Source organism: Manis pentadactyla, chromosome 3 (genome assembly GCF_030020395.1).
Source record: "Manis pentadactyla isolate mManPen7 chromosome 3, mManPen7.hap1, whole genome shotgun sequence".
Taxonomy (NCBI): domain Eukaryota; kingdom Metazoa; phylum Chordata; class Mammalia; order Pholidota; family Manidae; genus Manis; species Manis pentadactyla.
The window spans coordinates 77913343-77941325 of NC_080021.1; the positions used below are offsets into that span (position 1 = coordinate 77913343).

The following is a 27983-nucleotide window of genomic DNA, read 5'->3' on the forward strand; positions in this document are numbered from 1 at the left end:
TTGGGAGGCCTGAAATAAAAAGACTAGTCAATGAAAGTGTTGAAAATATAAATAGTATAATGCCTATGAATTTGGATTTTTAGCATGTTAGTGGTTAATCTGGGCTTAACCACCTTCCCAATTTACTCCTCTCTACCCCAAGTTGTTAATATCAAAACCAGTTCTTCTGGTAGAAAACATTTCCTTCTAGTCAAAACTTACTATCTGAACAAATATTTAAATACCTTGATTTCTATGTTCTCCCAAGTCAAACGTACTGGGCTCTACGTAGTACTTAGTGAGTTTCAAATTAATATTTCTTTATTAAATTTGTTAAAAGAGCAAAAGTTTTAGTCACAAGACTATTGATTCAGCAAAACAAGAAAAAAATGAATTAGTTGCAATTTCCCACAATCCTTGTCTGAAGGGAGTAAGGGTCTTCTCACAATACACTGAATAGAGCCTTTCTTCTGAAACAAAGAGTATAGGGTACAGTGAACAAACTGTAAAGCTAACTACTTTAGTCATATGGTTCTCTGCAATGTTCTTACAGTTTAACAATTAGTGATTGTTGTTTGCAGCTTCTAATCGATTATAATCAGTAAAGACATAGTAGCTTCTGCCACTAAAAGTCATGTGAGTCTAGCATATTCCTAATTTTCAAACAGATTATCAGAACCTAATTCAAGAAAGTTTAAAGGATAAAAGAAAATTCAAGAATTTTCTATTTTTATTAGTATAAAATTTAAATCCCATTAGGTATTAAATACTTATTGAAGTATGTTTATATTTAAATATTTTATACTTCAGAATTGGTAAAGTTACCAGACTCAGAAAAATTTACACAGAAAATATTTTAACACATACTATACACATACCTGAACAAATAAAAAGCCTCTTATGATAATAACTAATGTGAGGTAATGTAATCTAGTTTATTGATAGGGGGAAAGCTAAATACTTCCAAATACAGTGCCTTAATTTGTCAAGTAATATTCCTGTAACAGTACTTGGATCATATGGAGACTACAGATACCACCTACTCTACTCTATGTTAATGTACGGAAATCACTGGGCTGGTGAGGCTGCAGGGAAAATTATGAAGATGACAGCAAGTCCACCTACACTCACTTGCACTTTCTCCTCAGAAAGAACTGTCACCCCATCCCCCAATAAACCTCTACAATAATGATAAATGTGGGGATTATGCCAAGTTGACCCCAAGATTTGTTCTCCTCCTCAACACACATCTGATTTGACAAACATTTAGGTCTCCAAAGAGGGAGGTGAAAGTAAAATCATACTTGGGGTATTCATGGGCTCTGTGTCAAAGGTCCTTTAGCAGTGTTTCAGCTGCTGCATACTAAGAGTAAAGTGGACAGAGGATAGAGAACCACAAAATGATGGTATATGTGCTCTAAAAGGCATCTCTGAAAATCATGTCCTCCAAACTTTTAATTATATAAACATATTTCATACCATATTTGATTAACTTGTGATTTCCTAAGAGCACTTACTCATTTGTGGAAAAGACACACATACATACACAAACAAAAGGACAAGCAGGCATAAGTATTCAACCACAAAATGATAAATTCCATAAATCAGGTACAATGCTTTAAATTGATACAATTAATAATGAAATTAGGTTTAATATAAACTTATAATAAATCACTGGGTTTTCATATTTTTCTGAAGGGAAATAAATCAGGACAGAAAATTATAATGCTATTGAAATATATGAAATGACATGAGAGCCTTTCCGAGCAAATGAAATATGAGATTCAGTAATCTTAAAAATGAACTAGATGGGATGTGAACAGTCCCCAGAATTGGTTTTTTTTTAATTTGTCTGATTTCTCTCAGATTGTTCAAGTTCAGTTGGATAATATCCACCATATCATAGATAAGTTTTCACAAATGCCTAGGGTGCCTAACTGGTTTTCTTGGTTTCACTGGAGATGGATGGTAATTACAGGTATGCTTTGGTTATGTAACTGTACTCCTATTATGTTAATGTGTGTGCGCAATTTAAGTAGTAGTTTAAAACCTATACATGCTGAATTTACTCTACAAGAAGATATGTCAAAGAAATAATCAATCTTCCCATGTTTTCTTCCGTCTGCTACTCCTATAGCTTTTCTTCTTCCTTCCTAATTACAACCCTTAAATAGAATTCATGCCTCATATCGAATTTACCGAGTATCATAATTCTTCCAAGTGGTAAAGATACCTCAAGACAAATGCTGGGCATAAAAGCCACAGGGCATAAATCTGCAAAGAAGTAAAAAGCTAACCTTTTCAAACAATATTGCCTCTCTCTCACTTACCAACTTCACATTTCCCTGTATGGCCCCGGAAGATGACTGGTTAGCCAGAGACGGGTAAGATTCCTCAAGGGAGGAACAACCTAAGACAGGCACAGTCGCAGGGGGGCCATCACGTGAGAAATTGGGGATCAACAGAGGTGAGGCTTAGAACCTCACCCCCCCTGTTCTGAGAGAAATCTTCTGCATACGTGGATGTTTTGTTGCCCTTGTCTAGCTTGGATTAACACTTAGTCTACAGGCACACACCTGATCATCCACATTTGCTCTCTTACAGCACTAAACTATGTTTTCTACCTTTATCTTGCATCTACCTACCACTTCAGCATTTTATTAAAAATAATAATAATAAAGAGAGAAATGTGGTATCCACATATAAATCAAGTATAAAAATCAAATGAGTATTCATATTTGAACTGTTTATAGTTCATAATGCATGAGCAAAACCGAAGGTTTCTGTGATGGCTGCACTTGTACTGTTCACCATGTAAGAACTTATTCACTATGTAAGAATTTGTTCACCATGTAAGAACTTGTTCGTTATGCTTCAGAAGATTGGAGACTGACGAGAATTAGGCTTGGGGTGGATTAATGATTGTGCATTGAGCATTGAGTCCCCTATACAGAATTTTACTGTTGTTAACAACCATTTGATCAATAAATATGAGAGATGCCCTCTCAAAAAAAAAAAAAATGAACCAGGATTAATCGCTTAGGTTTACTGAAACATTCTGAAAGTGTTCAACTTAATGTTAGTATAGTTTACTGTTGAAATGAATTTTTACTTTTCTTCTGTCACACAATGTATGTAGAAAGAGAGCTCTCAAGAGCTTCTTGAAACAAAAGCATTCAAAAAGATACTTGGAGGAGAAGGAGGGTAAAAGGGTCAGCAAGGAAACAAATGAGGATCCACTGGGCAGTGGCTGAAGATTTAGAAGAGCAAGTGTATTCTGTTTTTACTATCCTTGGGATGTGTACCCAACCGTTTCCAGACACAGAGGTGGGCCATGCTGCTGCTACAGACACAAAATTCTCTCTACTACTATATAAAAAGAGTGAGGTAGGATTTTTGAAGGGGAAAATGTAACATTTAGAATTCATACCTTAAGTATGGCTGGAATATCAGGCAAACTTATAAACTTTCATATTTATATTCTGAGTACTTTTGAAGTCTTCCAAAAACATAATCCATATCCAGGAGGGAAAAATAAATCATATTCAGCAAGCTCAGCTTATTCCAGTCTTTTCAGCAAACCAGATCTAAGCCCAACCTGTGTTAAAAACCTGGATTCAAAGCAATAGACATTCATCTATTCTATTTGTTGTTCCCTCCCTGCCTCTGACCCGCAGATAATGGAAGAGACTCGATGAGATATCGAAGATCTGAAAGGACAAACCAGGGGACTCGAGGCTTAACTGTGCAAGAGTGGTGCTGAGAGGGCACCTCTCATATTTATTGATCAAATGGTTGTTAACAACAACAAAATTCTGTATAGGGGACTCAATACACAGTCATTAATCAACCCTAAACCTTAACTCTCAACAGTCTCCAATCTTCTGAAGTATAACGAACAAGTTCTTACATGGTGAACAATGCAAGGAGAGTCATATCACAGAAACTTTTGGTTTTGATCACGCATCATGAACTATAAACAATCAAATCAGATATGATTATTCATTTGATTTTTATACTTGATTTATATGTGAATCCCACAACTATTCTCTATACATTTCCATGTAATAGCTCCGCACTTACTGAGGACTGCTCATAATCTTCCTCTCTACCTAAACTTTTATTTTAAACCCTAGGAATCTCTCAACATCTACTTACTGTCCCATTGAGCTTCAACAATGAAACATCCTCTGTTCTACTCCAGTCCTAAAACCTGTCCCTTTGTCATCACCCAGAATGACTCCACCTCAAAAAGGTAGAATCCAACACTGCACTCTGACCATACTTCCTCATACCTCTCTTGCCTTCCATTTCTAGGACACTTCATAGAGATCTCCAGTGATAGAATCCCAGCTCCCTCTCCTAGACTCACTTTCTTCCCCCTACTAGCTCTGCCATTAAGTAGCATAAGTTACATCTTCCACACCTGTAAAATGGGATAATATGTACACTTCATATCTACTCATTAATTCAACAAGTATTTGAGCCCATTCTTTATGCCAGGCACTGGGAATACACAAATAAAAAAATACCTCCTTGCCCTCATGGAATTTACATTCTACAATCTTCTGTGACAACTACAGTTGTTGTGAGGATTAAATAGGTTAATATTTATAAAGAATAATACACAGAACATAATATGCAACATTTGCTACAGTGGATCATCTAAACTGCTCTAAATCAATACCTTAGCTTCCCTACACATCATTTTTCACTGTACCAGCCTAGTAAAACCTCAGTCCTTAGATGAATGAATGCTACCTCCTGATTTCTATCACTCATTTAGGCTACAGAGGGCAACTAAAGAAATCACAACTGTACCATCAGTGTTTCAGAGTCATGCAGAGGAAGGGAAGTCCCACAAAGGAGACTGTTCCATTAACAATGCGTAGTTTCTCTTCTCACTTTGATCCAATAGTGATCACTCATTACTTCACTTGTCCTTGGTTAGCACTTTCTCTCCTTTGTGGGACTTCCCTTCCTCTGCGTGACTCTGAAACACTGATGGTCCCCAAGATGCTGTCTTCTCTTTTTTCTCGTGAGCCCATATACACGCCCTATATGGTCCCATGGTTTCAGTCACCTCTATAGACACTGATTTTTCTAGCCCAGAGCCCATCACATCCCACATTATCAAATTCAAAAGGCCAACCGCCCTGTTAGACCTCCTGCACTGGGTATTTCACTACTATCTCAAACTCACAACATCCCAAACTGACTTCCTGAGCTTCTAAATTGATCCCTACAAATTCTCTCTTGGTTTGGTGTCATTACCATCCATGCGGTCACCCCAGCTAGAACCCAGTTTGGAGTTAAGCTTGTTTATGTCTCCACTGACTACTTGCAAGCATCAAATCCTACTGAATTTCTTACTTACCAACAACAAAGGTAAAGAATCTGAAATCTGTCCCTCTTCTCCATTCCTATGAACTGAGCCTGAATCTAAACCCTCATCAGCTCTCATTAAGCCCACTATCTTCCAAATGGCTTCCCTGCCTCAAATCTTTTTCCCTTCAAATTTATAATCCACAACAGCTACCAGAGTAATCTATTAAACCTAACTACAATCAGATCAGGCTCCTGCTTAAAACTCTTCGATGGCTTCCCAAAAGATAGAATCAGAGATGAAGTCTAAGTTCCTAAACTTGGCATAAAGAACCCTCCACAATCTGCCTCCATACCTCTCCATCACTCTCTGCCCCTTATTTGCAATGTGCTTTTGCTCCTGTTCTCCTCTCGGTTGGTCCTCTGCTTCCATCCCCCTCTGCGCCCCTCACCTCGATTCTTATATGCACACACACACACACCTTCTCTCTCTCTCTGATCCTTTAATGTTCAGTTTGGACATTATCTCTCCAGGTAATGCTTTCTTTGACCATTCTTTCCATTTCTCTATATTTTAGTGACTGTACTGTATTAACAGTATCTGTCTCTATGTCTCTATCCACCATTTGACCATGAGCTCCATATGTGTAAAACCAGTTTTATCCAACATTGTATCCCTAGCAATTAGGAGTCCTACAATGCATTAGGCAATCATTTAATGTTTGATACATTATACTATCTCATCTTCTACAAAGAATATCATCGAGTACCAAATTGTAAAATTATATAAAACTGAAAATGAAAATGAAGGTGATTTACTGTTCCTTTCAGAATGTTAACTGCTATTACTAAAACACTATCAGTGGGTCTTAAAGATTAGCTGCAGCTCCATCGACAAAAACCAAACTTTAAATTGCTATAGTTTATCATACAAATGGTTTCATGTGTGTACAAAAAGAATAAGTTAATAATTCATAAAATGAATCCCCCTGTTTTGACTTCTGAAAGAAAGATATGCTTGGTAGGGGAAGGGAGGAACAACTTGGAGACTTGAAGACACAGATAAAATAATGTAATCACCCGAGAGGACTCATTTGGCCCAATTTTGAAGTGGAAAAAGTTCAGATTCTTATAGTCCTCACACTGACACACACAAGTGAATTATATAGTAACATAGCAATTTTGCATTATTTTCAAAAATATAATCGAGAAATACTTATTTTCTGTGAAACACTTTACGAAGGTTATACCCTAATATCTACCAGGGTATACTTTACTCTCCGGTGCTGTTGAGATGGATTAATCCAGAATAATTTAAAATACCATATATTACATGACCTAGTCTCCCTAGCAGAGAAGTGGGTGGGACCTGTCATAAATACCCAGAATTCTTCGTTAACATCCCAAATTATCTGATGGTCAAAGCTATAAACTGCTATACATTTATACATATTCTTAAAAAATAAATGTCTTTATTCAGCTGCAAGAGCTTTTCTTATTTATAAGTAACATATATGAAATAAGCCAGGCAGAGAAAGACAAGTACCAAATGATTTCACTCATCTGTGGACCATAAGAAGAAAGCAAAAAACTGAAGGAACAAAACAGCAGCAGATTCACAGAACCCAAGAATGGACTAACAGTTACCAAAGGGAAAGGGACTAGGGAGAGTGGGTGGGAAGGGAGGGAGGGAGAAGAGGAATAAGGGGCATTACGATTAGCACACATAAGGTAGGGGGGTGCATGAGGAAGGCAGCATAACACAGAGAAGACAAGTAGTGACTCCATTGCATCTTACTATGCTGATGGACAGTGACTGTAATGGGGTATGTGGTGGGGACTTGATAATGGGTGGAATCTAGTAGCCACAAATTTGCTCATGTAATTTTATATTAATGATACAAAAATTTTTTTAAAGTGCAAAAAAAAACCACAAAACAAACAAAAGAAGTAACATATGTACTTATTAGTCTTACAAAAAAAAAACAGGCCACTCAAGTAAATTAAGGACGGAATACTGTCTCTTTGAAGGATCTCTGAAAGTGAATTAGGCCATATACATAGTTTCAGCTCTAAAGTAAAAATGAGTAACAGTCCTCTGTTTTGCCTGATAAAACCAAGTGCCACTGAAAGTTAAACTACTTGAAGTAGCTAATAAAACAACATATAAAAACAGCTGAAATTATCTTAGAGACAACATTTATCATGAACATAACAGCTATAGGATAAAACCTCTCAAGAACCTCTAAAGTACAGGTTCTAAGTGGGAATAGGGTTAGGCGTTGACCCATACATAGAAAGACTTTCATGTAGTTGTAAAACTGTAGAATTTATATGGAAATTTCTGTAAGCTAACATCAGAGTCTCAAAAGAATGTGGCCCTCAGGGGATGAAGAACAACTGCTCTGAAGGATCTAAGTCTTCTCTCTTTACCCCTGGTGCCTACTCTTGAACCTTCTTCACAAATCACTTAAAATTATCCAACGTTCTCCTCACAGTCTATAAAATTTCCCCAAAGTGTCATGTCAACATCCCTGAATCAAATATTGCTTTCCAAAACTTCTACTTGCTGTTAAACTTTGACTTTATTTTATGATTCTATCGACACCTTTGGAAAAAGAGGTCACTGTGACCATTTGTGCATTTATGCTAAAGTAAACCATGAAATATTGCAGTTAGTAGCAATGACCTAGATGTACATACATGACCAGATCTCAAAGAATGCTGAGTGAACAAAGTAAAATATATAGCAAAATAGCAGCTTTGCAGATGCAAAACACACAAAAGAACTAGATAATTTTACAAGGACAGAGACATAACCAAGAACATATATAAAACACATTAGATGGGGTACAAGTGAGGATTGGGATGGACAGAGTGAATGGCAGTTGAGAATGGGAATAAAAAGTAAAAATTGTAATCCAAATAGGAATATGCCTATAAGCAATACTCTCTACAACTCAAATATTTTGTTAGTCACACCAACTACTAAATTTGATACAATTTTGGCAAGTGGTTAGAAATACTTTTACCTGAGATGACTAAGCATTCTAAACATCTTGGTCTGAACTATGATAAATTTGAAAATTCAGGGCATCTAGTTCTCAGCTGTTACAAATGGTCTAATAAGAGGAATACTGAGCTCCGAGTCTGAAAAGCTATAACCTAGTACTTACTATATACTAAGTAGTACTAGCACTTGAGCAGTCCTTTTATCTCTTCAATCTGTTTTCTTATCTGCAAAAATGGATTTGGATTATTCTCCAAATTCCTACAGCTCCAAAATTATTTCTTTAATTGTCTTGATCAATATTTATTAATATGTAATTACTTTCTCTCCTCCAACTATCCCCCCAGCAACCCCCACAAAAAAAAGAAGCAAAAAGCAAGAGTATCAAAAGAGTGCTAAAAAAGAAATGTAGCAATAGGAACTTAGTTCCTAAAGGAAGCCATTATTGGGACATCAGTTTTGAGAAGAAACTTCAGTATGGTGTGAGCATGTCTAGATTTTAAACTTGACGGAGGTTAAAAAACTAATGTTTATTACATCAGTAATAGCAACTTTATTACAAAACTAATACCAACTTAGTTTTTTAGGGTAGAAAGGAGAAAACATTAAAGAGAAACAGTGATTTTGTACAGCCTTTTCAAGAGCTATGGCAGAGTAAGTTTCTCCTGAGCCCAAGTTCGCACCACCTATTCTTTGAAGAGTATCACTGTGCGCGGTCCCACACGTGACTATGACTCCTCCTCAAAGCCATGTGAAAGCCTCTTACGCAGCTTCTAACTTGAAAGACCCTAAATTTGAGCTTATCTGTATCAGTTTTCAGATAAAAAGGGACCTCTGAGGATGTCTTCCATATTAAAAATGTAAGATTCCAAGAGAATCATGAATTTTCTAATCAAAACTCTTCACACTCTGAGCATTTAACAAAAAACCCAAACATTCAATTAGAATGTAGACTGAATAGATATAAAGATCTTAGATTATGAAAATTAGGATATATTGTCCGTTGATGACCACGAATAGTAACTGAGCTATCTAAATAACAACACTATCACATTTTACAAAAAGAAATTTGAAACTGGATTATTTAAGATATCTAAAAACCAAAATTGGAATAAACATCTGAAAATTTGAAATTAGAATACTTTAAAAGAGAAAGATCTTTGAATAGTCTTAGAATACAGCAATAAATATAAGAAATTGACCTAATTCCCACGTTTATCTTCCATTCACATTTAATTTTAAATATGGATGGGGAAAGAGAGGGAGGGGAGAGGGAATTAAGTGGTCACAAGCATCTGTTACTAGTAATTCCAGCACACATGTGGTTGGTACTGCAAAACAGACGTTGAAGCTTTTCTCAGGCCGCCATACTCTTAAGGTCTTCTACCAACAGCTCTAGTTCCTAACTCACACTCAGGCGGGACCGCGCACACGCGCGCACGGACGACACGCAGCCCGCAGCCCGCCGCCACACGCCGCGCGCCCGCAGCCCCGGCCGGCCCAAGCCGCGGGGACGAGAGACAGCGACCGCGCTGGCCGGGACCGCGGCGCGCGGCAGGCACTTTGCAGGGTCCGCGCCAGGCACAAGTTACTTCCCCGGCTCCCGGGGGCCTCCGCCCTGAGGGAGGCTAACACGGACGGGAATGAGGAGACGAGGAGGCGCCGAGGGGCAAGAGAGTGGGGAAACGCGCGGAGAGAAGCAACAGCTGCTCCACCCAGAGCAGAAAACTGGCCGGCCGCGTCCCGGCCGCCCGCCCAGCGCCGGGGATGCGGCGGCGGCGGGGGCGGCGGAGAACCGTCCCGGGGGCCGGCAGCGGCGGCAGGAGCGGCCGGCGGGAGAGAAACCAGGTAAGAGACTTGGGTCAGGGCGAGCGGAGGGGCCGCGGCGCGGGTCGGGCAGCTGCGGCGGCGGAGGCGGGCAGAGAGCGCTACGACCCACTTGGCCGTCCCGGCTCCGGCCGCCTCGCCCCCATTACCCCCGGGGCGCCCCGGCTGCCGGACTCGCCGCTACCCGGTCCCTCCCGCTATTCACCGTTACTGCGCCGCGGGCTCGCCTGCAGCTTGCGCTCACACCTGGGGGCATCCGTCTGCTCCTCCTGCGGCCGTTCGAGCCACGTCCTCCGCTTCTCTCCGCACCGCCCCTGCCTTTGACACTCACGACTTTACGGCACCACGTTCCTTACACCCAGAGCCGCTCGCTCTACGGCGGGAACCTTGTTGCTAGGGAGAGGGTGGTTTGAACCAACCATAAAACATTACTGAGGAAGGGTGGATGGGGAGGGTGGGAGAAGGGAATTAAAGGGCACTACGATTAACACAACATAATGTAGGGCGGTCACGGGGAAGACAGCATAGCACAGAGAAGACAAGTAATGACACTACAGCATCTCACTACTCTGATGGACAGTGACTGTAAAGGGGTGTGTGTGTGTTGGGGGGACTTGATAACATGGGTGAATGTAGTAACCACAATGTTGCTTATGTGAATCCTTCATAACATTGTTATTAATAACAAAAATTTTTTTAATTCCTGAGAAAAATTAAAGAAGACTTGAATAAATGAAGAGAGGTGGTATGTTCAGGGATTCCAAAATTCAACTGGATGACGGTTCTCCCTAGATTGGCTGTAGATTCAACATAATCCCCATCATAAGCCTGCAGGCTTTTTTATTATTATTATTATTCAGGTGTCACTGATATACACTCTTACGAAGGTTTCACATGAAAAACGTAGTTTCAACATTCACCCATACTATCAAGTCCCCCCCATACCCCATTGCAGTCACTGTCCATCAGTGTAGTAAGATGCCACAGAGTCACTACTTGTCTTCTCTGTGCTACACTGTCTTCCCCATGATCCCCCCCACACCATGTGTACTAATCATAATACCCCTCAGTCCCCTTCTTCCTCCCCTGAGGTGTACCAGACCTCTGCTTCTTTCCATAGTTGTGACCAGATCCAACAGGTTGGTGTGTCCGTTCAAGCTGCTGCTAAAGAACCCATCCATAACCATCTTTGGTTACATGAACATAGTTCACAGGGCCTTGGTGAGTCCATTACATTCAAGTTCTGTACAACCTTGACTGCCCACTTGGCAGCACTAAAAGCAGCTGCATATGTCTCATCCCAGTCCCACCTGATGTCCTTTCGTACTAACTGCTATAAGGGCCTCAGAATTTGCACCAAGTGCTGGATAAACACTTTCCAGTAGCCCAAAAGACCCCAAAACTCTTGTAATATTGCCACAGTTCTAACAAGATTCTATTGGGCTGCCCATCGAATTTTTCTTTCAGGTCCTGGAGACCTTCACGGGGCCTTGTGCACTTCTCCTTTCAGTCATAGCCCATACTTCACTCCATGCCCTTATTGTTTCAACCTCCCCCACATCTGCTAAAGTACAAGTAGCCTCACTTATGGGTTACCCTAGGTGGGGGGCATTTCCTAGTTCATGTTGTATGTCAACTGAATCCTCAAAAGTATGACAATAACACATTAACTGTGTTTATACTCAGGTTAAATAAAATTATTAGCCTATGAAATATAGCAGTTTTATTTGCAAGTTCTATGCAGAATAGCCTAAAAAAGAAAGGAAGGGGCTTTTATTAGAACCTGTTGTGTTATTGATGAGTATGTAAGAGAGATGGGCCTGCCAATATTTCTGGAAAGCAGCAACTGTATTCTACAAAACATTGATGGGCTAAACAAGCTATTAATGACAGTTGCTTTTAACAGTTAAAATGGTCAGGCTATGTTGCCTAACTACAAGGACAAGTAGGTCATCACTCTCAAACATTATGCAATATAAGAAACATAAATGAGACCTCTGTGGAGAGAAAAAACCCACAGGTATAGCTCTAGAGTTCTTTTGCTATTCAACTATTAATAGAAAGCATCCCACTTAAAGTTATAAACATGTGTAACCCTTTTTACTAAAAGATTTATCACCACTTATTTAATTTTCTACCTAAGGCTGAACAAGGTATTATTAGTTCTACTGTCCAGCTCCAGCCCTAAAATATACAACCTAATATCTGGAACCAAAATAAAGAAAAAAATTGTCCCTTTGTTATTCTTACACTGTAAGATGAATAAATTTCTGCGCCCATACAAACCTGTGGAGTGTCCATCTCTCTGGGTTTATGAACACCTAACCAATCATTCATAAGTTGCAGAACCACATTCAGTGAATACATGAGGAAACATCTAGATTTTTCATCAGATGAAGAAGGCCTTGTTCATTGGCCGCCTGTCTTTCAAGTCAATGACTTTCAATGCACTCTTCTTCCTGGTAGTCACTGGACTGCCAGAATTAACCTCACTTAGGATAAATTTAAAAAAAGAAAAGCTAGAATCAGATATTAAAAAAACAAAAACAGAAATGGAAGGGAAAAGATTTCAAAAATGAAGAATAAATCATTAGGAGTCCAAAGAAAATACATTTGAATGAAAATTTAATAAGAAATGCTGAGTAAAACCAAGAAAACTGAAAGAATGAAAACAAAGTAGGTACAATAGCAAAGAGAGAGAGAGAAAGGAACTGAAACAGAAGATAAGCAAAGAAAGATTATATATACATCAGAATATAAATATATAATTAGAATCCTTGAAGAAAACAAAACAATGGAACAGAACCAATACCACAATCCAAGAAAATTATTTCTAGAAATGAGAAAAGTTAAGTGTACATACGAAGAAACCTAGAAAAATTAGCCAGAAATGATCAACCTTGAGAATTATCCTAGTAAAACTCTAACAATGGAAAATATGTCAATGCTTCAAGGCAAAAAAATGAGGGTAAGAAAATAGGCTTGCACCAGAGATATCAAGAGCAGAATAATATTTTCAAGAAAGTCAAGGAAAAAAAAAAAACTGTAAGCCAAGGATTTTACGTCCAGTCAAGCTGCCATTCAAGGGGCCAGACTGTAGAAAAACTTCTTAGAACGTGCAAGATCTGTGGCTGTACTGTACACCTGAGCTTTTCTTGAGGAATATACAGGTGGATGAGTTTTATACAAATGGGAGATCAGTGGGGAAATATCAGCAAAAGAACTAATGACAAATATCTAACATATTTAATTTTAGAGTTGATGTGAAAACAAGATGACAGCATGAGTGGAAGAACAGTATATAAACATTGCATATTTAAACAAAGTAGCAAGAACAAAACAAGAATAAATGGGAGGAATAGGAAAGTAAAATAGGATTGTTGACTGTAATAAAGGTAACAAGTAAGTCAAAGGATGTCAGTTAAAATGTTATGTATGGGAGGGGAGGAGCCAAGATGGCGGCATGAGTAGGACAGAAGAAATCTCCTCCCAAAAACATATATATTTTTGAAAATACAAAAAATACAACTATCCCTAAAAGAGAGACCAGAAGATACAGGACAACAGGCAGGCTACATCTACACATGTGAGAACCCAGCACCTCATGAAGGGAGTAAGATACAAGCTGTGGCCCAGCGGGACCTAAGCGCCCCTCACTCCAGCTCCCAGTGAGAGGAGAGGAGTCAGAGCGGGGAGGGAGAGGGAGCCCAGGGCTGCTAAATACCCAACCCTAGCCATCCGCACTGGAGCGCAGACACAGAGTGCGTAGGGTGCTGGATTCCAGGGGAACGAGACAGTAAAACCTGCAAGCAGGTCCCTGCAGCTGGGGCACCTTGGACAAAAGAAAAGCGAGTGCTTTTTGAAAGTCTTAAAGGGACAGGGACCTCACAGCTGGACGGCAGCGTCCCGGCACAGTCAGACCAGCAGCTGGGAATCCCGGGGAACTCCTGGTGCCCTAACCCCCTGGGCAGCAGCACAGCTCTTACGCCCCTAATGGTGATAAACAGCCTTCTACAGCACCATAGCGGAGCAGTAGCCTGAAAGCGGCCTCACCCACAGCAATCACAGAGCTTACTCAACAGTGGCCAGGCAAGAATCAGAGACCCCGTCTGCATGAAGCTGCCCAGCAGAAGCCGCTAAGAGTTGCCATTCTCCCAGGAAACTAAGGCCAGGAGCAAGGGAAAGGAACTCAGTTCTCCCAGCTCACACACGCACCAACTGCCTACGACTACCTCCATTGCCATGAAAATGCAGAAGAATTTGATACAGACCAGACTAACCCAGACATCCTCCCCTGAGAGGGAATCAGAGGAGATACATTTAGCCACTCTTCCTGAAAAAGAATTCAAAATAAAGGTCATAATCATGCTGATGGAGCAGCAGAGAAATATGCAAGAGTTAAGGAGGGAGAATACAGAAATAAAACAATCTCTGGAAGGATGTAAAAGCAGAATGGATGACTTGCAAGAGGCCATTAATGGAATAGAAATCAGAGAACAGGAATGCAAACAAGCTGATGCAGACACAGATAAAAGGATCTCCAGGAATGAAAGAACATTAAGAGAACTTGGTGTCTCCAATCCAAATGGAACAATATCCACATTATAGGGGTACCAGAAGAAGAAGAGAGAGAAAAAGGGATAGAGAGTGTCTTTGAAGAAATGACTGCTGAAAACTTCCCCAAACTGGGGGAAGAAATAGCCTCTCAGACCACAGAAGCACAAAGAACTCCCAACACAAGGGACCCAAGGAGGACAACACCAAGACACATAATAATTAAAATGGCAAAAATCAAAGACAAGGACAGAGTATTAAAGGCAGCCAAAGAGAGAAAAAAGGTCACCTACAAAGGAACACCCATCAGTTTATCATCAGACTTCTCAACAGAAACCTAACAGGACAGAAGAGAATAGCATAATATATTTAATGCAATGAAAAAGAAGGGCCTTGAACCAAGGATACTATATACAGCAAAATTTTCATTTAAATATGAAGGAGCGATTAAACAATTCAAAAACAAGTAAAAGTTGAGGGAATTTGCCTCCCACAAACTACCTCTACAAGGTATTTTTGAGGGACTGCTCTAGATGGAAGCACTCCTAAGGCTAAACAGATGTCACCAGAGAAAATAAAATCACAGCAAAGAAAGTGGAACAATCAAATACTAACTAAAGGCAAAAAGTGAAATCAACTACTCACAAAAGCAGTCAAAGGAAACTTAAAAGAGCACACACACACACATACAAAAAAAAAAACCCACCTGACATACAAAGAATGGAGGAGGAGGAATAAGAAGGGAGACACACAAAAAGAGACTCAGAAATAAAGAATCATCAGATGGTGTTTATAATAGCTCAATAAGTGAGTGAAGTTAGACACTAAGATAGTAAAGAACTAACCTTGAACCTTTGGTAACCACGAACCTAAAACCTGCAATGGCGAAAAGTACATATCTTTCAATAATCACCCCAAAATGTAAATGGACTGCACCAATCAAAAGATACGGAGTAAAAGAATGGATAAAAAAGCAAGACCCATCTATATGCTGCTTACAAGAGACTCACCTCAAACGCAAAGACATGCACAGACTAAAAGTCAAGGGATGGAAAAAGATATTTCATACAAACAACATGGAGAGAAAAACAGGTGTTGCAGTACTAGTATCAGAAAAAATAGGCTCCAAACAAAGAAAGCCACAAGAGATAAAGAAGGACATTATATAATGATAAAGGGGTCAATCCAACAAGAGGATATAACCATTATAAATATATATGCACCCAAAACAGGAGCAACAACATATGTGAAACAAATACTAACAGAATTAATGGAGGAAATAGAATGCAATGCATTCATTTTACGAGACTTCCACACACAACTCACTCCAAAGGACAGATCCAACAGACAGAAAATAAGTAAGGAAACAGAGGCACTGAACAACACACTAGAACAGATGGATCTAATAGACATCTATAGAACTCTATACCCAAAAGCAACAGGGTACACATTCTTCTCAAGTGCACATGGAACATTCTCCAGAATAGACCAAATACTAGGCCACAAAAAGAGCCTCAGTAAATTTTAAAAGATGGACATTCTATAAACCAACATCTCACACCACAAAGGTATAAAACTAGAAATAAATTGTACAAAAAAGCAAAAAGGCTCATAAACACATGGAGGTTTAACAACATGCTCCTAAATAATCAGTGGATCAATGAACAAATCAAAATAGAGATCAAGCAGTAGATGGAAACAAATGAGAACAACAATACAAAGCCCCAACTTCTCTGGGATGCAGCGAAAGCAGTCTTAAGAGGACAGTATATAGCAATCCAGGCATATTTAAAGAAGGAAGAACAATCCCAAATGAATAGTCTAAAGACACAATTATTAAAATTGGAAAAAGAAGAACAAATGAGGCCTAAAGTTGGCAGAGTGAGGGACATAGTAAAGATAAGAGAAGAAATAAATAAAATTGAGAAGAATAAAACAGAAAAAATCAATGAAACTAAGAGCTGGTTCTTTGAGAAAACAAACAAAATAGATAAGCCTCTAGCCAGACTTATTAAGAGAAAAAGAGAATCAACACACATCAACAGAATCAGAAACAAGATAGGAATAATCACAACAGACCCCACAGAAATACAAAGAATTATTAGAGAATACTATGAAAACCTATATGCTACCAAGCTAGAAAACATAGAAGAAATGGACAACTTCCTAGAAAAATACAACCATCCAAGACTGACCAAGGAAGAAACACAAAATCTAAACAAACCAATTACCGGCAAAGAACTTGAATCGGTAATCAAAAAACTACCCAAGAACAAAACTACCAGGCCAGATGGATTTACCGCAAAGTTTTATCAGACATACAGAGAAGACAAAATACCCATTCTCCTTAAGTTTTCCAAAAAATAGAAGAAGAAGGAATACTTCCAGACTCATTTTATGAAGCCAGCATCACCCTAATACCAAAACCAGGCAAAGACTCCACTAATAAAGAAAAGTACCGACCAATATCACTGATGAACATTGATGCAAAAATACTCAAAAAAATATTAGCAAACTGAATTCAACAGGATCATACACCATGATCAAGTCGGATTCATCTCAGGGATGCAAGAATGGTACAACATTCAAAAATCCATCAACATCATCCACCACATAAACAAAAAGAAGGACAAAAATCACATGATCATCTCCATAGACTCTGAAAAAGCATTTGAAAAAATTCAACATCCATTCATGATAAAAACTCTCAATAAAATGGGTATAGAGGGCAAGTACCTCAACATAATAAAGGCCATATATGATAAACCCACAGCCAACATCATACTGAACAGCGAGAAGCTGAAAGCTTTTCCTCTGAGATCGGGTACAAGACAGGGATGTCCACTCTCCCTACTGTTATTCAACATAGTACTGCATGTCCTAGCCATGGCAAATAGACAAAACAGAGAAATACAAGGTATCCAGATTGGTAAAGAAGAAGTCAAACTGTCACTATTTGCAGATGACATGATATTGTACATAAAAAACGCTAAGGACTCCAACCCAAAACTACTAGAACTGATATCGGAATACAGCAAAGTTGCAGGATAGGAAATTAACACACAGAAATCTGTAGCTTTCCTATACACTGACAATGAACTGACAGAAAGAGAAATCAGGAAAACAATTCCATTCACAATTGCATCAAAAAGAATAAAATACCTAGGAATAAACCAAACCAAGGAAGTGAAAGACCTATACCCTGAAAACTACAGGACACTCTTAAGAGAAATTAAAGAAGACACTAACAAATGGAAACTCATCCCATGCTATGGCTACAAAGAATTAATACAGTCAAAATGGCCACCCTGCCCAAAGCAATTCAATGCAATCCCTATCAAATTACCAACAGCATTCTTCAACGAACTGGAACAAATAGTTCTAAAATTCATATTGAACCACCAAAGACCCCCAAATAGCCAAAGCAGTCCTGAGAAGGAAGAATAACATGGGGTGGATCTTGCTCCCCAACTTCAAGCTCTACTACAAAGCCACAGTAATCAAGACAGCTTGGTACTGCACAAGAACAGAGCCACAGACCAGTGGAACAGAAGAGAGACTCCAGACATTAAAGCAAACATATATGGTCCATTAATATACAATAAAGGAGCCATGGACATACAATGAGGAAATGACAGCTTTTTCAACAGTTGGTGCTGGCAAAACTGGACAGCTACATGTAAGAGAATGAAACTGGATCACTGTCTAACCCCATATACAAAAGTAAATTTGAAATGGATCAAAGGCCTGAATGCAAGTCATAAAAACATAAAACTCTTAGAAGAAAACATAGGCAAAAATCACATGGACATAAACATGAGCAAGTTCTTCATGAATATATCTCCCCGGGCAAGGGAAACAAAAGCAAAAATGAACAAGTGGGAATATGTCAAGCTGAAAAGCTTCTGTACAGCAAAGGACATCATCAATAGAGCAAAAAGGTACCATACAGTATGGGAGAATATATTCATAAATGACAGATCCGATAAAGGGTTGACATCCAAAATATATAAAGAGCTCACACAACTGAACAAACAAAAAGCAGATAATCCAATTAAAAAATGGTCAGAGGAGCTGAACAAACAGTTTTCCAAAGAAGAAATTCAGATGGCCAACAGGCACATGAAAAGATGCTCCACATCGCTAGTCATCAGAGAAATGCAAATTAAAACCACAATGAGATATCACCTCACACCAGTAAGGATTGCCACCATTGAAAAGACAAACAACAAGAAATGTTGGCAAGATTGTGGAGAAAGGGGAACCCTCCTACACTGCTGGTGGGAATGTAAATTAGTTCAACCATTGTGGAAAGCAGTATGGAGGTTCCTCAAAAAACTCAAAATAGAAATACCATTTGACACAGGAATTTCACTTGTAGGACCAGTTTGAAAAAGACAGATGTACCCCTATGTTTATAGCAGCATTATTTACAATAGCCAAGAAATGGAAGCAACCTAAGTGTCCATCAGTAGATGAAAGGATAAAGAAGATGTGGTACATATACACAATGGAATATTATTCAGCCATAAGAAGAAAACAAATCCTACCATTTGCAACAACATGGATGGAGCTAGAGGGTATTATGCTCAGTGAAATAAGCCAGGTGGAGAAAGACAAGTACCAAATGATTTCACTCATATGTGGCGTATAAGTAAAAAGGAAAACTGAAGGAACAAAACAACAGCAGAATCACAGAACCCAAGAATGGACTAACAGTTACCAAAGGGAAAGGGACTGGGGAGGATGGGTGGGAAGGGAGGGATAAGGGTGGGGAAAAAGAAAGGGGGCCTTATGAGTAGCATGTATAATGTGGGTGGGGGGCATAGGGAGGAATGTGCAACACAGAGAAGACAAGTAGTGATTCTACAGCATCTTACTATGCTGATGGACAGTGACTGTAATAGGGTTTGTGGGGGGGACTTGGTGAAGGGGTGTCTTGTAAACATAATGTTCTTCATGTAATTGTAGAATAATGATAACAAAATGAATAAAACAAAAAGGAAAGAAAAAAAAGGAAAACATTCAAAATAAAAACTTTACCAAAAAAAAATATATAGATATATATCTGGAACAAAATACATTATATTTGTACGATATAAAGAGTATTCATAATGAAATAAAAAATTTCCAACATCAAAATTAGAAAAACAGTAAATATTTTCTGTCAGTATTTACATTAGAATACAATGCATTTCTTCATTACCTGGACCCTTTTATTTAAAATAATTATGAAATATTTTCTTTCAAGCTTCAAACAGCATTTTAGGAAAATTATCTCAATCCTTCAGAATATTTCACATTATAGATATACACTTTCAAGAACACATTAGATCGGGTATGTACAGAAAATCCGTTGCACTAAAATACTGCACTGAGTCAATTTTATTCAAGAGAATCCAGAAGTTTACCTTAGGGGCTAAAAGTGCTAACTTTTCTGAGATCATATTTTAGCCAGAATACCCTTGATATCAAGAATTTAGAATGACAAAAGATTACTTGGTCCACCTCCTTCACTTTACAGATGAGGAAACATTCAGAGAGGTTAGGGGACCTGGCCAGGGTTCTCCAACTAAATAGGCTGAAATAGAGTTAGAATTAGGTCTTCTGACTGGGCCCCCCAGGGCCCTCGCATACCACATAGATGATTTCTTGTTTACTACAGATTTATGAACCTTCAACAGACAGAAAACCTGAAGGTATAAGGCAAAAATACACAGCACATGTCGTATCCAACACCAGAAAGATCAGGCATCAGTTTGGCTATTCCAGTTTCATCACAGTCCTCACAACAGAAGATACGAGACTGCAAAGGTGAGGCCACAGATCAAGCCAGAGTCAGAGCCAGCAGAATTTAAGGCCCCACTAAAGTGTGTATTTTGTTGTATATTCTATTAATCCCTTGTAGCACTTTTACATTTGAAATAATTTTTTGAGCTTTTCTTAATTGTTAAAATCTCCTTCCCCCTGACTTTGAAGGTCTTCCCTGTAAGATAGCTTTTAGAGAAGGCCTCCAAATTTACATAGGAGATGTGATTATTCCAGATTTTGTGAACACACAACAGTGAAAGAGAAAAAAAGCTTTCTTATTTTAATGTAATCTCCTGGTAACTAGTTTCATTCCAGGCCCTTGAAGAGCAGTCCCTAAAATCCTACTGTTCTGTCATGTCTGTATGTGGCAGTCTAATGACATTCACCTTCCACGGACAGATGCACCTGGTAGATTAAAGATCCAGCCCTCATGTGAGCAGTTTAGGAATTACATGGCGGAGCCTTTCAAGTGAGCATCTGGTCTTGCAAAGGTTTTTATAGGAATGGTGTGTCTTCAGGAAAGGCACTTCTAGGAGCTGCCTGAGTCCTTGAAGAAGGAAACATGGCTCTCTCCAGGGAGTGAGCTGGGTATTTTCCCCTTGACTTTGCATCTCTGTATACCTACCACATGTTCTTGACAGAAATATAGGGCATTAAGTGGGGGGGGCGGCAGGGGGACTTTCTAGCATGCTCCCAAGCCAGTTAAGCAGAACTGAGTTTTGAAATCACATGTGTTAGGTCAGGTCCCAATATGATTATGATGTGAATCACTGTCGGATTGGGAATATCGGGTTGGCTCTCGGTGTGCCACCAGGTGACTCACAATGCAGGCTTCTATTCAAGTATGTATAGTGTCAGCCAGCAGCTAATAGGGTTCACTCTGAGTCAGAGCTTAGCATTTAGTATAAGTTGAATCACTGACTACCCAGCACTATCTGAGATGGTCCCTGAATATTTCCTTGAGTAGCTCAAGAGTTTAGACAACACTGCATGGAGTAAGTCAGTTCATAGCACAATTGAATGGACTTTCTAGCGGCCATTCACAATAAAGTTTGATGTGACTAAATGCTCAAGGTAATACACGATTATGAATTCATAGAATAAATTACCTTGACTCTAATCCAGCTGATTAGATCCTAGCTACTTGTATGGGAAATCATTCATGAAATATGAGTTACGTGCCCCATTGCCCAGCAGTGATATTTTGCTTATTTCAATGATTATTAAAACCAGCTAACCTTTCTGGTTTGGAAATGCTCAATTTCTAGTTATTATTTAATTGTATTCTAAATTGCAAAATCCTTTTTAAAAAAGTACATATTAGTATTTGGATTTAAGACAATGATGTCTCATGCAAAGTTACTCAGTAGTTTGACTTGTGAGGTCCAGGGTTGTCCGACATGCCCCTTAGCTGGCAGGAAAGTAGAGGAGAACTCCTTGTTCTCTGGTTTGTCTCCATTTGTGCGGCAGTCACCTCTGACACTAACTGAACAATATTTGCTCACCGATAGAACACAGGTTGTGGTGCTGTTCAAATGCTAGCAACACCCAGTACTTGTAACCCTTCTAAGGCTGTATGGCTAGATCAGCCTTGTATAGCTGCTCCATTTATGCAAGAGAGTGGAAAGACTGATGCAACCTATCCCTGACGGCACACTTGCAAATGATTATGACTCAGGGTGGAGTGATGATGAGATTTAAGGGACTAGTAGATAGATTTCTTAATTTGTTGATAGTAGCAAGAAGTTTTTATGTTTGAACCAAGATTAGGCTACTGTATAAAAATACATGTATATTTTTCTTAAATTTCTCTCTATCTTCTGATGGTTCCCAGAGAATCCCAGATGTGTGGACTTAACCATATACCTTTATTGCATTTCTACAAATGTCGATTTCTAATTATAACCCTGATACTAATACACAAATTTTCTGCTGTACAGAAAGGTATAATACTTCTTTGCATTTAATGGCAACTGTAGATAATGAGTTCTGTTCTTCCTGACTTAATGTAATTCCTGGTGAATTCAGGGCAGTAGGCTCTCCAATCAAATTAGACTATTTATAAAACTGAAAGTTTCTACATGAGTATACTAAATCTCAGTGAGGTGCTCCAAATATTTTTGTGACACTCGAGATTGCTTTTATTTGTAGAAACTTAGAGTACAGTGTACAAGTCTTAAGTGTACAGTTTAATAAAGCTTACCTAAATATACCCCAAGTGACCATCATTTAGATCGGGATTTCTCAGCTTCAGCACTGTCGACATTTCAGATTAAATATCTCCTGTACATTATAAGGTGTTCAGCAACATCCTTGGCCTTGATCCACAAGATGCCAGGAACAGCCCTTCCTAGATGTGACATGCAAAACTTGTCCCCAGACCTTGCCAAATGGTTTTCTGGGGCTGGGGGGTTGGGAGGCATCGGGATCACTCTGTTGTAGATGAGACAGAATTTCTATTCTCAGCTCGTACCACTAAGACCCCTTCTGCTCCCTCCCAGTCAGAACTCCTGTAAGTGCTCAAATCATGTATCAGTTGGGCCTGGTTTTGAACCTCATAGGAAATTAAATGTTACACATTCTTTGCATCTGGTTCTTTTAGCTCAGAATTATGTTTTTTGAAATTCACTTGTTGGCGTTCCATGTATTGTGGTGTTTCAATACTGTCTATTGTTGTTTTGTGTGAGTACACCACAGTTCATTTCTCCATTATGCCACCAGGGGATATTTGAGTTGCTTCTAGTGTGGGGCTATTATGAATAATGCTAATATGAACATTCTTATTCATGTCTTTTGATAAACATAAACCCTTATTTCCATTAGATGCCCAGGAGTGAAATTGCTGTGTAAAAGACCCAGTGTATGTTTAGCTTTATTAGATACTGTCAGTTTTTCAAACTGTTTTTATGTTCCAAACCAATTTATACTCCCACCAGCAATATATGTTGCTTCACATCCTCATCAGCTCCTAGTACCGTCCACTCATTTGATTTTTGGCTGGTCTGACACCAGCGCAGTGACTGCTGGTTTGCGAGCCAGTGCTGTCAGGCCAGGAGGAAGGCTCAGCAGGCTGTGTGTCACTCTCAGGGGACTCGGAGTTGAGCAGCCACCCAGGGGGAGGGAGTGCCTGAAACTCCTCAAAATTCCCAACCTGCTGGGCAGCATGTGCACCCAGACAACCTTGTCCAGCTCTCCCTTCTCCCATGCAGCAAGTCCGTGCAAACCTTGCTCCTTCAGCAGCCCTCTCGCTGCTAGGAAGCCTCTCAGACCGCCTGCCTTTCCTGTGTCACAGAGCGGCCGGGTGTGGATCCCGTCCTCCACGAAAGACGGAATGTTACTCTCTCAGGCACTCCGCCTGTCCCAACTCCCGAACCTCCAGAGCACTACACACTGCAGGTTTCTGCTCATTTAGCAGATCTCCAGGGCCAGGTGTTCAGCAGTCCCAGGCTTCCACCCCCTCCCAGGTCCATTTCTCTTCCTCCTGCTGGTGAACTGGGGTGGGGGAAGGGCTTGAGTTCCGCTGGATTAAGGCTTTGGTACCCTGTTTCCTGAGGTACCCTGTTTGTTACCCTGTTTCCTGAGGTCTGCCCTGTTGGTGAGGTCTGTATGCAGTCTGGTTACGCCGGCTTTCCTGTTGCTGTTTTAGGGTTAGTTGTATTAATTAACTACATTTTTGTACTATTTGTGGTTTGGGGAGGAGTTCTCTGTCTCACCTCTCATGCCACCATCTTGAATCTCTGGGCTTTGGACATTTTATTAATAATTTAATTTTCTTTCATTTCCTTTTTTCTTCATGAGTTAGTTTTGGTGGTTAGTATCATTCTAGGCATTTTTCCTTTTCACCTAAGTTTTTAAAGTTGTTAGGATATAGTTCATATTGTTCTCATAATTATTTTTATTTCTGTAAGAACAGTAGTATCTCCTCTTTGATTCCTGATTGTTTAATTTCCACATATTTTGAATTATCTAAATGTCTTTCTTATTGATTTCTAAATTAATTCCACTGTCAGAAAATGAACTTTGTAGAATATTAGTTATTTCAAATCTGTTGAGGCTCCTTTATGGACTAGGATATGTTCTATTCTGGTGAATATTGCATGTATACTTACGAAGAATATGTATTCTGATATAGGACAGAGTACTCTATAAATGTCTAAATATATCTAATTACTTTCTAGCATCCCCATGTCCTCTATATCTGTGTTGATCTTCTACCTAATCCTAGCCTTTAGTGCAAGTGGGTATTCAATTCCACTGCTATTTAATTATTGCTGAATTATGTTTTCCCCTTCAATTCTGTAACTCTTTGCTTCATGTATTTGGGGGCTCTGTTGTTAGGTGTTATATATTTATAATTGTTATATCTTCCTATGAGATTGACCCTTTTTGCATTATAAAATGTCCCCTCTTCATATCTGGCAGCATTTTTTGTTTAAATGTATTGTTTACTGTTAGCATAGGCACTCCAGCTCTTTTATGGTTGCTGTTATCAGATACATCTTTTTCCATTCTTTTACTCTCAATCTTTTTGTATTTCTTAATTTAAAGTGTGTTGCCTATAGATAGCATGTAGTTTTTATCCATTCCAACAATCTCTGCCTTTTGATTGGATTGTTTAACCCAGTCATAATTCTTATTATCAATGATAGTGTTCAATTTTCCTCTGAAATTATTGGCTTTTTGTTTTCTATGTATTTTATGGTTACTTTCTTCCTCTTTTCCTTCCTTACTCCCTTTGTCTTAAATTGATATTTTCCAATGTAGCATTTAAATTTCTTTAGTGATTTTTTTTTTACTATATTTGTTGAACTCATTTCTTAGTAAAGTCTATAGGCTTACAGAATACGTCTTAATGTATCATATCAACTTCTAATTTATACTCCAGTAGCATATAGAAAGTTTATTCCTATATAGCTCCCTTCCTTCCTGCTTTTTTGTTACCATTGCTATATATATTAAGTGTATGTGTTACCAATCTGGTAACACATTGTTAAGATTGTATCATCCTATCTTTTAAAGAATCCAAGAGAAGAAATAATCAGAAATAGATTTATAGTAGTTCTTTTTCTAAAATATTAACCTTCTTATTTACCATTCCTGGTTCTCTTTTATTACTGTGAATTTGAGTTACTTTTTGCAGTTACTTTCTTACTCTAATGCAGCTTCATTCTTACCTCTCTCCTTTTTGTTATTGTAAATATGTTACATTTTTACATGCTGTAAGTGGAACAATACAATTTTAGAGATATTGTTTTCTGTGATTGCTTTTTAAATCAGTTAAGAGAAGAAAAACCCATATGTCATCATAATATCTTTTATCATTACCTACGTAATTACCTTTACTGGAGCTTGTATATGTAAGTGAATTACTATCTGTTGTCACTTACCTTCAACCTGAAGAACTTCCTTTAGTGTTCCTTACAAAGCAGGACTGCTTGCAACAAATTCTGATTTTGCTTATTGGAGATTATCTTTATTGTGCCTTCATTTTTTAAAAATAGCTTTGCTGACATAGGGTTCTTTGTGGACAGTTTTTATCTTTTAGCACTTTGATTATGTTGTCTCACTGCAGTAATAATTTCATTGAGATTTACTTGTTTGTGATAAGTCATTTTTCTCTTACTCCTTTAAGATTTTTCTCTTTATTTTTGGCTTTCAACATTTGACTATATGACGTGTCTGAATGTGATTCTCTGAGTTTATCCTACTTGAAGTTAATTGTTATGTCATATTTTTCATCACATTTGGGAAGCCATTTAATAGCCGTTAGGTATTCAGATGTTTTTTTCTGTGCCTGTGCAGAACAGTATTAACACAGTGGTAGGCCTGAGATTGCTGTCTTTAGAATCTTTCCAATCTAACTGGCAGTATCAGCCCTTGACTGGTAACTGAGAAATTGGCTCTCAAAGTTGTAAGATAAATTCCAAAATGTAAGATAAATTGTAACTGAAATAAGCAGGCAACGAGAGGCAACAAAGGGCCAGGCAGTTTATTTGAGTGCAATTCCCGGGCAGTGTTCCCCAGTCTATGGAAATGGAGGCTTGGGAAGTCGCACTCAGCAGGGCAGGCAGCGAGATTTTAAAGAAGGTAGAGGGAGGCAGAGCTTAGATTTACAGTGGCATGAGGATTGGCTAGCCTAAGGCACATTCTTCAGGTTTGGAGAGGGCAGCAGCCGGGGACTTTGGCACATCAGTGTCCGACATGCTCACTCCTCCCTCTGGTGCCTCCAATCTTACAAAAGTATTTTCAATTAATTGACTGCAGGCTAGCTTTGCCTAGAGTATTTGCACCAGCAGTTTGTTTTATGCTGAATACCTGCTTTCCTTCTGGAACTATGGAGTTTTGGTATATGCTGGCCAAAAGATCCCTACATGGCCAGCCCCCCAAGAAAAATCTGGGGTGTTGAGTCTCTAATGGGCTTCCTGGGCAGAAACGTCACACGTGATGATGCATTTTTGTTGCTGGGGAGCAATGTGCTCCATGTGATTCCTTATGAGAAGGAGAAACCTGAGGGAAGCCTGCGCATGGATTTCTCCAGTCTCTACCTGTCTCTTTTTCCCTTGATGATTCTGTTGCATGTGTGCTGGCTGCTTTTGTGCTTGTGGCTGCTGGTATCGTGGAGCTACCAGCCCTGTCATAAATGCTTGCTCACTAAAATCTCCAATTTTTTTGACAGTGCCTGCAGGAATGAACTCTTCCACGCCGATCCAAATAGTTATTCCAAAGGCCTGCCCTTCCCCCAAGAAGAACCTTGGCACCACTGCACCAGACCTGGGGGAGAGGACAGCAGCCTGCTTCTCTGTTCCTCGGAACCCTCGGGGCAAGTGTGCGGAATCGGGTGGGAATGGCAGCTCCAGATCTTCTCAGCTCGCTCCTCCCAGTGCAGACTATGCCTTACCAACAAGCTGGAGTTTCCAGCCTACAGATAAGGACAGGTGGGAGAAGGAAGACCCATTCTTCATGGCTATTCTCACATACACACACAGAATAGAAGTTCTGCAACACAGAACTAGGGAAGGATGAGAGGTGCCGGTGGCCTGCCCCTCCAGAGACTATGTTGGAACTGGGGGGTGGAGGTGGGAGGGGTGGAGAGGACACCCATGCCTTGACTGCACCGACCTAGAGTACAGTTTCCAGCACACACAGCTGGGAATAGTGAGGATGGGAGCAGGTCATGGCTCAAAGGCCACAGAGTCTTACTGATATTCAGTAAATTTTCTTGAATAAATGTTTCTCCACTTGCTGCACACAAATTGACCTACCTTTGTAGGTAGGTCAGTTTCCAGAGACTTTTTAAATAACATTTTATTTAAAAATCCAGTATTTTTTTTTTAGCCTGCTAAATGTTTTGCTGGGGAGAGGGTCTGAGTCCCTCACATAGCCCTTCTAGAGGTCCCACCACTCCCTGTCTTTATTTTTTAGTGTCTCTGCATAAAATTCTAAGTTAATTCTTCAGTACTATTTTCTAAATTCCTTG

General features: G+C 39.3%; 1 protein-coding gene across 1 annotated transcript; it reads left to right on the forward strand.

Moving 5' to 3' along the window:
• Positions 1-5048: 5048 nt before the first annotated feature.
• Positions 5049-27570, forward strand: LOC130683081 (uncharacterized). Its single transcript, XM_057499334.1, has 3 exons — positions 5049-5156; positions 9714-10162; positions 27183-27570. The coding sequence occupies exons 1-3, from the start codon at positions 5049-5051 to the stop codon at positions 27433-27435; spliced, it is 810 nt and encodes a 269-aa protein (XP_057355317.1). The 3' UTR covers positions 27436-27570.
• Positions 27571-27983: the final 413 nt, after the last annotated feature.